Source organism: Lipotes vexillifer, unplaced genomic scaffold, assembly GCF_000442215.2.
Source record: "Lipotes vexillifer unplaced genomic scaffold, Lipotes_vexillifer_v1.1 scaffold21, whole genome shotgun sequence".
Classification (NCBI taxonomy): Eukaryota; Metazoa; Chordata; class Mammalia; order Artiodactyla; family Lipotidae; genus Lipotes; species Lipotes vexillifer.
This window is the reverse complement of record NW_006774065.1, coordinates 1,403,495-1,419,094: the sequence shown is the minus strand read 5'-3', so window position 1 is coordinate 1,419,094 and position 15,600 is coordinate 1,403,495. Positions and strand designations below refer to the sequence as shown.

Below are 15,600 nucleotides of genomic sequence, written 5' to 3'. Positions count from 1 at the left end.
CTCAGACCGTAGGCAAGTGCCTTATACTTGCCACACCCTGAGCTTGGGGTGGGATGAAGCCAGGCCTGCTTCACTGGCTCGGAGTGTGGTCATGCATGGGCTTCCATCACTTGCTTTTTTAAATTTGTTTTTTGTCTATTACTTAAACTTTTTTTTCAAACTTCTAATTTATTTTTTTAAATTGAAGTGTAGTTGATTTACAATGCTGTGCCGATTTTCTATTACTTTTTATTAGTGGCATCTGTTAGCCTGGATATAGTACTGCTTTTTCTCTTTGTTAGGACAAATTTTTTTTAATTGACATGAAATTTATGTAACATACAATTACCCGTTTTACAGTCCACAATTCAGTGGCATTTAGTCCATTCACAATGTTGTGCAGCCACCACCTCTATCTAGTTCCAGAACATTTTCATCATCTCTAAAGAAATTCCCATACCCATTAAACAGCAATTACTCCTTACTTCCCCTCCCTCCAGCCTCTGACAACCATCAGTCTATTCTCTGTCTCTGTGAATTTACCTATTGTGGGTACTTCATGTAAATGCAGTCATATAGTATGTGGCCTCTGTGTCTGGCTTCTTTCACTTAGCATCATATTTTCAAGGTTCATCTATGTTGCAGAATGTGTCAATGCTTCATTCTTTTTTGTGGCTGAATCGTATTCCATTGTGTGGATGGACCACATTTTGTGTATCCCATTCACCTGTTGATGGACATTTAGGTGGTTTCCACCTTTTGGTTAATGAAATAGTGCTTCTCTAAGTGTTCGTGTACAACTACTTTTTGAGTCCCTGTTTTCAGTTCTTCTGGATCTATGCCTAGGAGTGGAATTGTGGGTCACGTAGTATTTGGACCAGTTTTTGCTTGGGCTTCTGCACAGTTTGTCCTTTGGGTCACGGGGCTCCAACCCCTTCACAACTAGAAGCTTCCTCCCTGTCCCAGGCTGGGGTGGAGAGTTTTCTTTTGCTTTTGAGTGTAGCTGTGCATTTTAGAATATTTAGCTATGCTTCCTCTATCATTCCTATACATTTGGAAAGGAGTGTATGCATTCACTCTGCCCTCTTGCCTGGAAAGTCTTTTGACCTGAGTTGGTTTAAATCTGTCCCGTGTTAAGGTGGGATTTTGCCATACACACCTCGAGGTACCTGGGAACCTGTGTTGATGATAACATTGTGCATTTACAGGTTTGGATGTTGGTTCAGAGAAAATGGATGTATCTGGAAAGCATCTTTATCGGTGGAGATATCAGATCACAACTTCCAGATGAAGCAAAGAAGTTTGACAACATCGATAGAGTATTTAAAAGGGCAAGTGACTGGCTTCTATTTTAGTCTTGACAGAAGAACAGTGATTTGAGATACTTTTACTTGCGTATTTGCATGTAGTATTTTGTCTATTAGTAGCTTCTCAATTTTTTCTATCATTGTATGTGAACTTAATCTCTTCAGTAAAAATTTCTGTTTGATCTTAAGCCACTGGCCTATGGCACTAGAAGGTTTTCATATTTATTTTTTATTATAAAAGTAGTACTTGTGGGAATTCCCTGGTGGTCCAGTGGCTAGGGCTCCGCGCTTCCACTTCAGGGAGTGTGGTTTCGATCCCTGGTCTGGGAACTAAGATCCCACATGACACATGGCAAAAAAAAAAAAAGGAAAAAATAGTACTTATGTAAAAAGCTTGGGAAAATGTAGAAAAGCAGGGAAATGTAGAAAAGCAGGGAAAAAAAGAAAGGAAAAATAGCTATCTTCCATAGTTCTATCACCTTTAATATATATTTCTTTTATCTTTTTTCTATGTATGTGGGTTAAAAACACACTAATAAAGATATTTTATATAATCCTATCTTATAATTTTCTCTTAATATTATAAGAAACATAGTTTATATTATGAAACTATCTGAGAAAATGTTTTAATGCCTTTATATGTTCTGGTGAGTGGCTTGAAATTAATTTAGTTGATTATTGTCTGGTAACTGGACATCTTGTTTGAAGCGAAATTCTTTGCTTTCATAAATAATTTGCAGTTTGTGTCTAAAGTTTCTTCCATATTTAGGGTATCTTACGATAGATTGTTTACAAGTAAATTACCCGTGAGAGACTATGCTCATTTTAAAGTCCTTCCAGAAAGGGTGGTACCAGTGGTCACTGCTGCTAGTAATTAGTGGGGCGAGGATTTTCACCCAGCCCACCTGACCTCAAAGCCCAGGTACTTTGCTACTCAGCGATGCTGTTGTATTCTCCAGTTATGGGCAGCCAGCTCACGTTTTGGATCTCTTTTGTCCATTAGAGTTTATGATTTTTTTCTTATCCATCTGCATAAGCTTTTTTTTAAACTTAAAAAAATTATGCAACAGATGCCTATTCATTATATAGAAGGACTTAGACATTATAAAAAGGCAAAAAAGAAGAAAGAAAAAGAAAGGAAAAATAGCTACAATCGCATGCCCAAGATAACCATTTCAATAGTTCAACATGTATCTTTCCAGAATTTGTTAATTCCTATGTAAACATATCAATAAATATGTAATTATTCTATGAAATAGGATCATTCTTATCAGTATGATCTTTTTAAAATTTAACATCCTCATCATATATTTCAATAAATAAACATCTAAATTGTCGCAGCAAATTTTGACCTAATTCCCTCTCGCTGGACATTTAGGCTATTTCCTTTTCTTTCTTTTCCTTTTTTATCATTATGTTTTTGCCATTATATAGAGTGGGGAATATTCAGGTGCATACAAATTGCTCAGAGTGAAACTGCTGGCTTTATTCATCCAGCAAATGCTGATGGAGGGTCTGCTGTGTGCAGACACTGTTGTAGGCACTTGGGGAAACACTGAACAAAAGACAGAAAGATCTCTACGCAGGGCAGCTGACCTTCTAGTGGGAAGATGGAAAAAAAAAACATCGGAAATAAGTAAGTTATGTATATATAGCACGTTAGAAAGTATTTACTTATTTATTTTGAATTTTTTTAATAGATATTTATTTATTTATTTAGCTGCGCCAGGTCTTAGTCGTAGCACACGGGATGTTTGTTGCCGCATGTGGGATTTTAGTTGCGGCACGTGGGATCTAGTTCCCTGACCAGGGATTGAACCCCGGGCCCCCTGCATCGGGAGAGTGGAGTTTTAGCCACTGGACCACCAGGGAAGTCCCTGAAGGTGCTTCTTTAAACACTTAACAGTTTTTGCCAATTTGGCCTCCCTGAAGGTGGGGGTTCTGGTTTGTCGGGTTTGCTCTGTTGTGCCTGGACCCTGGCAGATGCCCACCCGGGACAGGAGCCGGGCTCCTGCTTCCCTGGCTTGACAGCTGTCCTCTTGACTTTGTCCAGATCATGGGCGAGACCTTGAGAGACCCCGTGATCAAGAGATGCTGTGAGGCCCCGAACCGCCTCAGAGAGCTGCAGGACATCAGCGAGGGCCTGGAGAAGTGCCAGAAGAGCCTGAACGACTACTTGGATTCCAAGAGGAACGCCTTCCCCAGGCTCTTCTTCATTTCTGATGACGAGTTGCTCAGCATCCTGGGCAACAGTGACCCCCTCTGCGTCCAGGAGCACATGATCAAGGTCGGCCCCCGGGGCTCCCAGGGCAGAGGTGGCGTAAGCTCTGTAGCTGCAGTTTGTTGTATTCAAGTCTTCTACACAGTTCGGTTCAACCCAGGGGTTTAAGACTGTGAACCGCTGCTGGGGTTTTTATTTGAAGCATAAATCTGATGAAATCCACTGTAGTCTGAAGTCACACCAGCACTCAGCTGCTATCTGTTGCTCTTTTTCCACAGTCCCCCAGACAACGTTTTTTGGAGAAACTAAAACAATACAGAAATACACAAAGACTAATATAATAAGCAGAGAGACAATACAGGGTAGTGGTGTAGCACATCCAGCCAGGTTGTCTGAGTTCAAATCCTGACTCTACATGGATTTGCTGTGTGACCTTTGGCAAGTTACTTAACCTCTCTGGGCATCAGTTTTCCTATCTGTAAATGCAGATAACTCCACTTATAAAAATTTATAACGATAAAGATTAAATGGGTTAATATTTGTAAAGTACTTAGAACAGTGCCTGACTTACAGTGTTGGCTAAAGAACCTTATCTACCACGCAGAATTGACACTCTTATTACCAGTTAGTCATATTTGCTTTGTCTCTTTTTTTGTAAAATAAATTTGTAGAGATAAAGTTGACATACTCTTCATTCCTTCCCCATTCACAGTTCTTCCTCCACTTTCAAGAGGCAGCCACTATCATGGCTATGATGTAATTCCTTCCAGCCCGTGTTTTCATACTTTTACATAAACTTATGTGTATCTCTGAGCGATATTGAATGGCAGGAAACACAACAGACAAAACTGTCTTCTTGTGATAGAGAATCAGAGCTGGGCCAGGAGTAATCTTTGGTCAACTAATCAGAGCTCTATATTTAGTATCAGCCCAGAGCAAGGTTTCTCAGCCTTGGCACTATTGGCGTCTTGGGCCAAATAATTTTTTTCTCTCTCTCTGTGTACATGTGTGTGTCGGGGGTGGGAGTGGGGGGCTGTCCCGTGCATTGTAGGATGTTCAGCAGCATCCCTGACCTCTGCCCAAAAGATGCCAGGAGCATCCCTCTCCAGCTATGACGACCAAAAATGTCTCCAGACGGCACCCAGTGTCCCCTGGGGGCAAAATCATCCGTGGTGGAGAACCAGTGTTTTCGAGCAATTCCTTTATTCCAAATAAATAAAGCACTAAGGATCAAGTACTTAATGCAATACTTTTCCTTCGATTAATTCTGATTTCAGCTGGTCCGTATATCCAGATACCTCTCCATATCAGCATATACCCTAGAATCTCAAGTGTGTGTGTTGGGGGGGAGTCTGTCTTCTCTTTCTTTCTTTTTGTTTAATCTACCACCGACCTTTGCATAGTTCAGGATAAGCGAAAGTACCCAATGAGCGTTTGTCATTGAATGAATGGACATCTATTTAGCATGTGGTCTCTGATGCTATTGCTGGCATCCTGGCAGCGCTGATGTGTGATGAGGCACTGCAGGCTGTTCTTTGATTCCAGAACCCAGGGAAGGTATTACAGGGTGGCTTCTCCCACTGTATTGCAGATGTACGACAACATAGCACTGCTGAGGTTTAATGACGGGGACAGTGGAGAAAAACTGGTGTCTGCCATGATTTCAGCAGAAGGAGAGGTCATGGAGTTCCGGAAGATCATCCGGGCCGAGGGGCGCGTGGAGGACTGGATGACAGCAATTTTGAATGAAATGCGAAGAACTAACAGGCTAATTACCAAAGAGGCTATCTTTAGATACTGTGAAGACAGAACCAGGTAAGACTGTAAATGTGATTGTGTGTTACTTTATCATATTTATGGTCATAATGGATCAATTTTCAAGGTTTGGAGTAGATCAACTGACGTTTCAAATGAGGTTTTCTTTTCCTGCCGTAGCTAAACAAGCTGATGTATATCTGTCCTGCAAGGATCACCTCATATAACACGTCTCAAAGTGTGGTCCCTGGACCGGCAGCATCAGGGTCCCTGGGAGCCTGTTAGAAATGCATATTCCTGGGCCCCGTCCCAAACCTGCCCCAACAGAAATTCTCGAGGGGCTTCCCTGCTGGTCCAGTGGGTAAGACTTCATGCTCCCAATGCAGGGGGCCTGGGTTCAATCCCTGATTGGGGAACTAGATCCCACATGCATGCCACAACTAAGAGTTCACATGCTGCAACCAAGAAGTCCACATTGCTGCAGCTAAGATCCCGCGTGCTGCCACTAAGACTTGGTGCAGCCAAAATAAACAAACAAACAAATAAATATTAGGAAAAAATAAAAAGAAATTCTCAGGGTGGGGCCCAGGGGTCTGGGTTTTCACAATATCCCAGGGGATTCTGAGCTCAGGTGTGAGAACCTAGTGACCCACCAGAAACCAGGTGTTCATTAAGGTGGATTCCACATGTAGGTGGATTCTAAAGTAGTTGATGAATTTCAATCATTCTTTGATTTTTGTGGCCTAGAAGCTTCCAAGCACTGAGCTGAACCATGCCTGATCCTAGTGGCTAAGAGGGCTGAACTCAAAGCCCGTAAAGCATCTTTGGATAACTTTCCAGGAGAGTTGTATATTTGGCAGGGCCTTTGTGCAGACACAAAGTCTTTATTATTATGAGAACACCGTCCTCTTGGTTTCGCTTGCTGCCTTTTTGATTTTGCAGACTGAAAATGTCTGTTTAAATAAATTATTAGAGCAGAGCATAATATTTGTCTGATTAGGATCCTGCTTTTTCTTAGGTTCTGCACCATATAAAAAAATTGGTACCTCTTTATATAATCAGGTGTCTCCCTCTCTCTCTCTCTCTCTCTCCCTCTCTCTCTCTCTCTCTCTCTCTCTCTCTCTCTCTCTATATATATATATATATATATATATATATATATATATATATATATGTACATACATTCAGTGGTGTATTAGTAAACTAGCTCTCTGGGGAAAAAAAAGCTTTGCTGTAGAGCATTTCCCAATTCCCATGGTGTAAATACTCCCACATGTCTGATTTCAAGAAGGCTAAATGGAGGGAATTCCCTGGCAGTCCAGTGGTTAAGACTCCACCCTTTCACTGCCAAGGGCCTGGGTTCGGTCCCTGGTTGGGGAACCGAGATCCAGCAAGCTGCACGGCGTGGCCAAAATTTAAAAAAAAAAAAAAAAAAAAGCTGAATGGAATAATGGTAAGAAGTTTAACACGCCGCTTGCAAAATTCCTGAATATTTGTCAGTTACCTCTCACGAGCTGATAGGAGGTGGTCTTAACCCATCATGGGCTGTATTCATTCATTTTACTAGCGTTTACTGGATTCCTGCTCTGGGCTAATCACTGTGCTTGATGCTGTTTCAAAACTGAACTAGACAGAAACCACTGACTGCCCTTCAGAAGTAGAGATCGCGGAATATCTAAAAATCTCTGCAATGTTCCCAAATCGCATGAATTTTATATCTGCATTTATTCATTTTATTTGCCTCCTAACTACTACTTTGCCAGGGTGTTGCTATGTGTGAAAACGTGTGGTTGGTGGAAGATAGAGTTAAGAGAATTCAACCTGATTAATTGGGAAATGTCTGAGCCACCCTTTCCTCACCTAAATACCGCTCTGCTAAAGTGAACTTGTCGCTCCTAATGAAGGGAGTGAGTCACTGAAATGATAATATTGATTTATGTGAGCGAACATGTTTCAGCATCACTGAGAGCGCAGGCCCAGGTGTTGTAGCCCCAGAGCACACCCGCTGTCCTGGGATTTGCCAAACACCATCACGTTCATCTTAGCTCTGCCCTGAACCACTTGATTTTCTCTGGTTATAGTGTTTCCACCTCTCCTGGTTTCCTACTTCCCAGGTTTGTTGCCTTTCGCAAGATCCATCTTTGTTCATTTCAGTACTGTCCTCTGGACCTCCATCACCTTTGTTACATCTCTCTTGTGTGTCGGGAACATAACTATACGTACTATTTAGGTTTTAGAGGCACCCACCGGACAATTTTAACACACGACATTAAAGCCAAATACTTTTTATTGTTTTAAATATTCTTTAAATTTTATTTTGCCATTAATTGTCCATCATCAAGATAATGACTCGTCATTTGCAGTCACTTTTAGTGGGTTGGAACTTATAGCTCTGGGTCCATTATTTTTTGGGGTACGATTTAGAAGAAAAGTTTGCCCTAATGTGTTTCAAGGCACTTACCAGCTTTGGAAATTAGTATGTCAGGAGGGGAAATCCAAGCGGCTGATAAACATGTGAAAAGAGGAAAGACTTCACTGGTCGTCAAGGATCTGCAGATTAAGGCCGAATGAGATATTGTTTTGTTCACCTTTCAGATTGGCAAAAAATTCAAAAGAATATAATGCCTAGTGCTGGAGAGGGTGTGGTGAGAAGGACAGCAGTATTCATGGCTGGTGGGGGGACGGATTGCTACAACGTTTTAAAGTAATTTGACTATTCCTATTAAAATAAACTATCAAAAAAAGTGCTTTTGTACTGGTTGCCCTGAACTTGGGATTCTGGTGCATAACCCTAGAAGCCACTCTGACTCCTCAGGATGTGCATAAAGCAGGGTTTCTCACCATCGGTGCTGTTGACATCTGGGGCCAGATAATTCTTTGCTGTGGGAGACCGTCCTGTTTATTGTAGGAAGTTTAGCAGCATCCCTGGCCTCTAGCACCCACTAGATGCCAGCAATACCCTTTCCCCGAGTTGTGACAACCAAAAATGCCTCCAGACCGTGCCAGACAATGTAGAGAGATGTTTACCGTGGTATCGTTTGTATTGGCAAAAGAACTGGAAGCAACTTGATTAGACATCAGTGCGGAAACGTCTGCTTAAATTGCGATACTTTGATGCTCTGAAATATCTTGCAGCTTTGACGAGGACCTGGTCAGACCTATGTCCGTTGACCTAGACGCATGCCCACTAGAACCAATAGGTGAGAAAAGCAACGTGCAGTGTAGCTTGTGTTCCCTGATGCCGATTTTGGAGAAACAGCCCTCACAACCCCTTCTCCCCATATTTGTGTATCTTGAACTTTGAACAGGTTTGTGTGAGAATGAAAAGAGTGCCGAGTGACACTCAGGAAACTATAACAAGGAACCACGGCGGGGTGTGGTCAGAGATAATTAATTTTTTTTTTTTTTTTTTTTGCGGTATGCGGACCTCTCAACTGTTGTGGCCTCTGCCGCTGTGGAGCACAGGCTCCGGACGCGCAGGCTCAGCGGCCATGGCTCACGGGCCCAGCCGCTCCGTGGCATGTGGGATCTTCCTGGACTGGGGCACGAACCCACGTCCCCTGCATCGGCAGGCGGACTCTCAACCACTGCGCCACCAGGGGAGCCCGGAATTTTTAAAAATTAAAAAATTCTTACAGTATGCCCATAATGTTAAATAATTTTTAAACATCTGCAAAGACACATCTTTAAAGTGATCTGGCATCTTTTACACAGTCATGCATCTGTAACTTTTTCATGTGCATGTCTCTGTTGGCCTGGTGTTTTACTATCTGGCCAGAAGAGTTTTATTCTCCTTTGCTTACCTGCAGCTCATACTTTGCCTTCCCTATTCCAGATCAAAGAAATAGATTTTTTTTTTAATGAAGTGTAGTTGATTTACCATATTGTGTCAGTTTCAGGTGTACAGCAAAGTGATTCAGTTATACACACACTCATATATACATTCCTGATTCTTTTCTTTTATAGGTTACTACAAGATATTGAATATAATTCCCTGTGCTATACAGTAAATCCTTGTTGTTTATCTATTTTATGTATATTGGTTCGTATCTGTTAATCCCATACTCCTAATTTATTTCCTGCCTTCCTGTTTAGTAACCATAAGTTTGTTTTCTATGTCTGAGTCTGTTTCTGTTTCATAAATAAGTTCATTTGTATTATTTTTTAGATTCCACATATAAGTGATATCATATGATGTTTGTCTTTGTCTGACTTACTTCACTGAGTATGATAATCTCTAGGTCCATCCATGTTGCTGCAAATGGCATTATTTCATTCTGTTTTATGACTGAGTAATATTCCATTGTATTAGGTTGCTTCCATGGCCTGGCTGTTGTAAATAGTGCTTCTGTAAACATTGAGGTGCATATATCTTTTTGTTTCGGCTGCACCGTGCAGCTTGTGGGATCTTAGTTCCCTGACCAGGGATCGAACCCACGCCCGCTGCAGTGGAAGCATGGAGTGTTAACCACTGGACCGCCAGGGAAGTCCCCATATATCTTTTTGAATTAGAATTTTTGTCTTTTCCGGATATCTGCCCAGGAGTGGGATTGATGGATCATATGGTAACTCTATTTTTAGTTTTTGAAGAAGCCTCCATACTGTTCTCTGTAGTGGCTGCACCAGTTTACATTCCCACCAACAGTGCAGGAGGGTTCCCTTCACTCCACACCCTCTCCAGCGTTTATGTTTGTAGACTTTTTTTTTTTTTTTTTTTTTCTTTGCGGTATGCGGGCCTCTCACTGTTGTGGCCTCTCCCGTTGCGGAGCACAGGCTCCGGACGCGCAGGCTCAGCGGCCATGGCTCACGGGCCCAGCTGCTCTGCGGCATGTGGGATCTTCCCGGACCGGGGCATGAACCCGTGTCCCCTGCATTGGCAGGCGGACTCTCAACCACTGCACCACCAGGGAAGCCCTGTTTGTAGACTTTTTGATGATGGCCATTCTGACCGGTGTGAGGTGGTACCTCATTGCAGTTTTGATTTGCATTTATGTAGTAATTAGCATTGTTGAGCATCTTTTCATGTGCCTGTTGGCCATCTGTATGAAAGAAATAGATTCTTTTTTTAATATTTTAATTTTATTGGAGCATAGTTGATTTACAATGTTGTGTCTACACAACATTGTAGTTTTAGTGTGTACGGCAAAGTGATTCAGTTATACATATACATATATTCATTCTTTTTTAGATTCTTTTCTCATATAGGTTATCACAGAATATTGGGTAGAGTTCCCTCAGCTATACAGTAGGTCCTTGTTGCTTATCTGTCTTACATATAGTAGTGTGTGTATGTTCATCCCAAGCTCCTGATTTATCACTCCCCCACAAGTTTCCCATTTGGTAACCATGAGTTTGTTTTCGATATCTGTGTCTGCTTCTGTTTTGTAAATAAGTTCATTTGTAGCTTTTTAAAAAATTAGATTCCACATATGAGTGCTGTCATATGATATTTGTCTTTCTCTGTGTGACTTGCTTCGCTTAGTATGATAATCTCTAGGTCCATCCACGTTGCTGCAAATGGCATTATCTCATTCTTTTTATGACTGAGTAATATTCCATTGTATAAATGTACCACATCTTCTTTACCCATTCCTCTGTTGATGGACATTTAGGTTGCTTCCACGTCTTGGCTACTGTAAATCGTGCAGCAGTGAACATTGGGGTGCATGTATCCTTCCGGGTTATGGTTTTCTCCGGGTATATGTCTAGGAGTGGGATTGCTGGGTCGTATGGTAGTTCTATTTTAAGTTTTTTAAAGGAAGCTCCATACTGTTCTCCATAGTAGCTGTACCAATTTACAACAGTGTACAGCAGGATTTCCTTTTGAAAGAATTAGATTCTTGACAGGACCGTTTTCGGTCCCAATGCTGGGAAAATCTCATTGAAGGTGTGCTTTTCCCTTAGGGTCGACTGGATGCTCCTGTACCAAGGGATGGTGGTGCTGGCCGCCAGCCAGGTGTGGTGGACCTGGGAGGTGGAAGATGTCTTCCGCAAAGTGCAGAAAGGGGAGAAGCAGGCCATGAAGAACTACGGCCAGAAGATGCACCGGCAGATTGATGAGCTGGTCACTCGGATCACCATGTCCTTAAGCAGAAACGACAGAAAGAAATACAACACCGTCCTCATCATCGACGTACACGCCCGAGATATAGTTGACTCTTTCATACGGAGCAGGTAGGGACCTGCCTAGGGCACTGGCATCTCGAAACCTGTCTTTTGTCGTCCTCTGGCCTCTCTCAGCATCTCTCCTTCCTCCCCCTTGTCCACCTTCTGCTGCATCTCTTTCTCTCTTCACTTATCCCCCGTTGCTCACCTTCCAGCATTCTCGAGGCCCGGGAGTTCGAATGGGAAAGTCAGCTGCGGTTTTACTGGGACCGAGAACCAGATGAGCTGAACATCCGCCAGTGCACGGGGACCTTCAGCTACGGCTACGAGTACATGGGTTTGAACGGGAGGCTGGTTATCACGCCCCTTACGGACCGGATTTACCTGACTCTCACTCAGGTGATTGGCAGCCTGGGTCTCTTGGTGATCGTTTACCTGGGGTTATGTGTTTTTCTCTAAGGGTGACTGTGGTAATTGTGATGGTGTACTGGGTTGACCAGTGTCCCCTACCCTGCCCCAAATTCAGGTCTGCTCGGAAGCTCGGATGTGACCTTATTTAGAAATAGGGTCTTGGCAGATCGAATTAGTTAAGGATTGGGGTGAGAACATCCTGGATTAGGGCCCTAATACCAGTGACTGATGTCCTTGTAAGAAGAGAAGAGAACACAGAGACACAGAGAAAGTGATGTGAAGACGGAGGCAGAGACGGGAGGGATGAGGCCACAAGCCAGGGATACCTGGGGCCACCAGAAGCTGGAAGAGGCCAAGAAGGATCCTCCCCTGGAGCCTTCGGACGGAGTGTGGCCCTACCCACACCTTGATTTCAGACTTTTAGCCTCCAGAACTGTGAAAGAATACATTTCTGTTGTTTTAAGCCAGCCACTTTGTGGTACTTTGTTACGGCAGCCCCAGGAAGTTAATGCTGAGAGTAAGGGATGTTACACTTTCAAAATCTATATAAAAGAGTTTCCATTTGGAGTATGACCTACGTGCCACCTTTTGGGATTGGGCTGTTTCAAGTTCAGGCGGCCCCTAAAACCACCCTCCGGTTCAACAGTTTGCTAAAAGGAATGACAGAATTCAGTAAAGCCATTATGGTCATGGTTATGGTTTTCACAGCAAATGGATGCAGATCAAAATCAGCAATGGGGGAAGGCATAAGACAGGGTCCAGGAGCTTCCAGCCTTCAGCTTCCTCTCTGAGGCAGCTGTCCAGACAGCATCATTTCCTCTGGCAGCTCTGTGTGGCCGCACGTGTGAAGTCCTGCCACCAGGGAAGCCCACCGAGCCTTGGTGGCCAGCGCTTTAACTGGGGGCTTGTCATGCAGACATGACTGACCCCCTGAATGATTGACCTTAGTCCCCAGACCCTGCGGAAGTTGACCTGATGATACCATGTGGCCCAAGGCTCCCACCATAAATCACATTGTTAGACTGTCCAGCGTGGCCCAAGGTCCCCAGATAAACAAGGACACCCTTCTCAGGCAGGGCATTCTGAGGGCTTAGAGGTCAGCTCCTAGGATCTAGAGACAAAGGGCCAAACCTTTCTTTGGGCACATTTAATCCTTCCCTGCACAGATGTCCATGTTTCCATGAGCCTCAGCTCTGGGAACTGCTATAGGCACTGTCCTCAGGGTGGGTACAGAGTCCAGCATATTGCAGAGTCCCTGGTGCACTGGTTCCTATATAATGGGGGGCGGGGTGGGCGGTGGTCAGTGGAGGTCAACGGAGAAAGACAGAAAAGAAATGTTAAAAATGGTGACTGTCAGGGACTTCCCTGGCGGTCCAGGTTAAGACTTTGCCTTCCAATGCAGGGGGTGCAGGTTCGATCCCTGGCTGGGGAGCTGAGATCCCACATGCCTCGGGGCCAAAAAACCAAACGTAAAACAGAAGCAATATTGTAACAAATTCAATAAAGACTTAAAAAAAATGGTGACTGTCAGAAAAGGTGAGTGTGAACTGGTCCATTGCCATTTATATACTCCTGCGTAGACTGTCACAAACTGGGAATTGACACCTGTTTCTTTCCGTGAATCAGACACCGTATGTTTTGCATTTGGCTTCTAACAGGCGCTGTCCATGTATCTGGGTGGGGCCCCTGCTGGCCCAGCAGGTACTGGCAAAACTGAGACCACCAAGGACCTGGCCAAAGCCTTGGGCTTGCTCTGTGTTGTAACCAACTGTGGCGAAGGCATGGATTACAAAGTAAGGCCCTGGCGTCACTTCTGGTACGGTCTTCTTAGGCGGAGAGCTAAAAGGGGGACAGCGTGGGAAGGCATTTCACCTCATACGCTTCCATGAGATGACATGGTGACAGCTGGAGGAACATAGTAGGAAACGTTTCACCATCACAGTCTAGGAACTTGGCTGTATCTCTTTGTTAGCAGCATGTAGAGCAAGAGTCCCAAACTAAATGCCCACTGGAGCATTCAGCTAGATAGTGTAAATGAATAAAGCAGCAGACAGACGATAGAGAGTGGTGGGAACTGTGGCCAACTGTAAAGCAAAGCTCCATCTAAAGGGGGGAGCCACTATTGAGCTTAGGTCAATTGTTGCCACTTGGAAAAGTGGACCCACTGTTGTTAGATTTTCCAACATCTCAAGAGAAGCCAGAAATCTGGGTTTTTACGTTAAAATCCTTAATTTGTGAAATCCTTGAACTTAATTACAAAACAGAAATAGAGTCACAGATGTAGAAAACAAACTTATGGTTACCAGAGGGAAAGGGGAGGAGGGATAAATTGGGAGACTGGGATGGACATATATACACTACTCTATATAAACTAGATAACTGGTAAGGACCTACTGTATAGCACAGGGAACTCTACTCAACACTCTGTAATGGCCTATATGGGAAAAGAATCTAAAAAAGAGTGTATGTATGTGTATGTATGTATATGTATAACTGATTCACCTTTCTGTACAGCAGAAACTAACACAACATTGTAAATCAACTATAGTCCAATACACATTTAAAAAAAAATCCTTAATTTGTGAAATCCTACGAGTGGGAGCTGGCCCACGAGAGGCCTTGGAAGTCTTGCTGGGAAGACCCACTACTGGGGTGGCTCTTCTCTGCCAATCTGATGAGTGTCATTTGCTTTTTTTATTTTTTATTTTTAAAATTTTTATTGGAGTAGAGTTGCTTTACAATGTTGTGTTAGTTTCTACTGTACAGCAAAGTGAATCAGCTATACATATACATATATCCCCTCTTTTTTGGATTTCTTTCCCATTTTGGTCACTACAGAGCACTGAGTAGAGTTCCCTGTGCTACACAGTAGGTTCTGATTGTCATTCGCTTTTAATTTAGAAAATGGCATCCATACATGGGTTGCTTGCAGTTTTCAAGATGAAAATTGCCCTTGTCCTGACACTTCTTTCATCCCAGGCCGTCGGGAAGATTTTCTCGGGCGTTGCTCAGTGTGGGGCTTGGGGCTGTTTTGACGAGTTTAATCGCATCGATGCCTCCGTGCTCTCAGTCATCTCGTCCCAGATCCAGACGATCCGAAACGCTCTGATCCATCAGTTAACCAGGTTCCAGGTGAGGTTAAGTGTGAAGCCAGCCCGGATCATGTCCCCAGGCTGGGAACGTGCTGAAATATCAGGTGGTGGACAGTCGTCTATCCAGACCAGGTTCCCCCTAGATGAAGATTTGCCCAACTTCTGCTTTCAAATGGAGATAATTGGGTTTCCCCAAATTATCAACATCTTTGATAATTAAGGACTGTAATAGTTTAAGAACTTCAAAATAATTCCAGACATGTGATTAATAGTTATAGATGGGTAGGGCAGGATTCTCAAATAAGTGATGTGTAAGACCCCCTTTCAAGGTCAAAAAATATTCTTCCCAAATTTGAGAAAAAATGACTTAAAAAATAAAAATCAACGTTCCATTCAATCAAAATATCTTCAGTAGAAATTATCACAGTGAACAAGAAAATTTGCCTTCGTACTTGGTAAAATTACGGCATTGTAATGAGGAAGAATTATTAAGGTTGTTATCAAAGTGAAAAGGCAAACTTAAAAATTTTTTGAGAATTTACTAATCTCTCCCCGTCCAACAATACATTTGTAGACTCAAGTTTGGGATGTCTGTATGAAGTTACATCAGATTAAACTGGTTGAGAATTTGGAGAAACGGGATCTTATGTAATTTAGGTAGCCCAGAGTGAGTTCTCTGACAACAGGGACCAGAATGGCTGGACCGTTTCCCTCCACTGTGATCCCCGCC

At 43.1% G+C, this 15,600-nt stretch overlaps 1 protein-coding gene across 1 annotated transcript in view; it reads left to right on the top strand.

Annotated features, from left to right (window-relative positions):
- The window catches only part of DNAH10 (dynein axonemal heavy chain 10), a 140,356-nt gene that overhangs the window by 52,049 nt on the left and 72,707 nt on the right, over window positions 1-15,600 (top strand). The window contains exons 24-30 of the mRNA XM_007448657.1: window positions 1,188-1,310; window positions 3,340-3,573; window positions 5,099-5,322; window positions 11,167-11,436; window positions 11,583-11,766; window positions 13,437-13,571; window positions 14,758-14,910. Of these exons, the coding sequence (XP_007448719.1) occupies window positions 1,188-1,310; window positions 3,340-3,573; window positions 5,099-5,322; window positions 11,167-11,436; window positions 11,583-11,766; window positions 13,437-13,571; window positions 14,758-14,910 (1,323 nt within the window). The remainder of the gene's footprint in view (window positions 1-1,187; window positions 1,311-3,339; window positions 3,574-5,098; window positions 5,323-11,166; window positions 11,437-11,582; window positions 11,767-13,436; window positions 13,572-14,757; window positions 14,911-15,600) is intronic.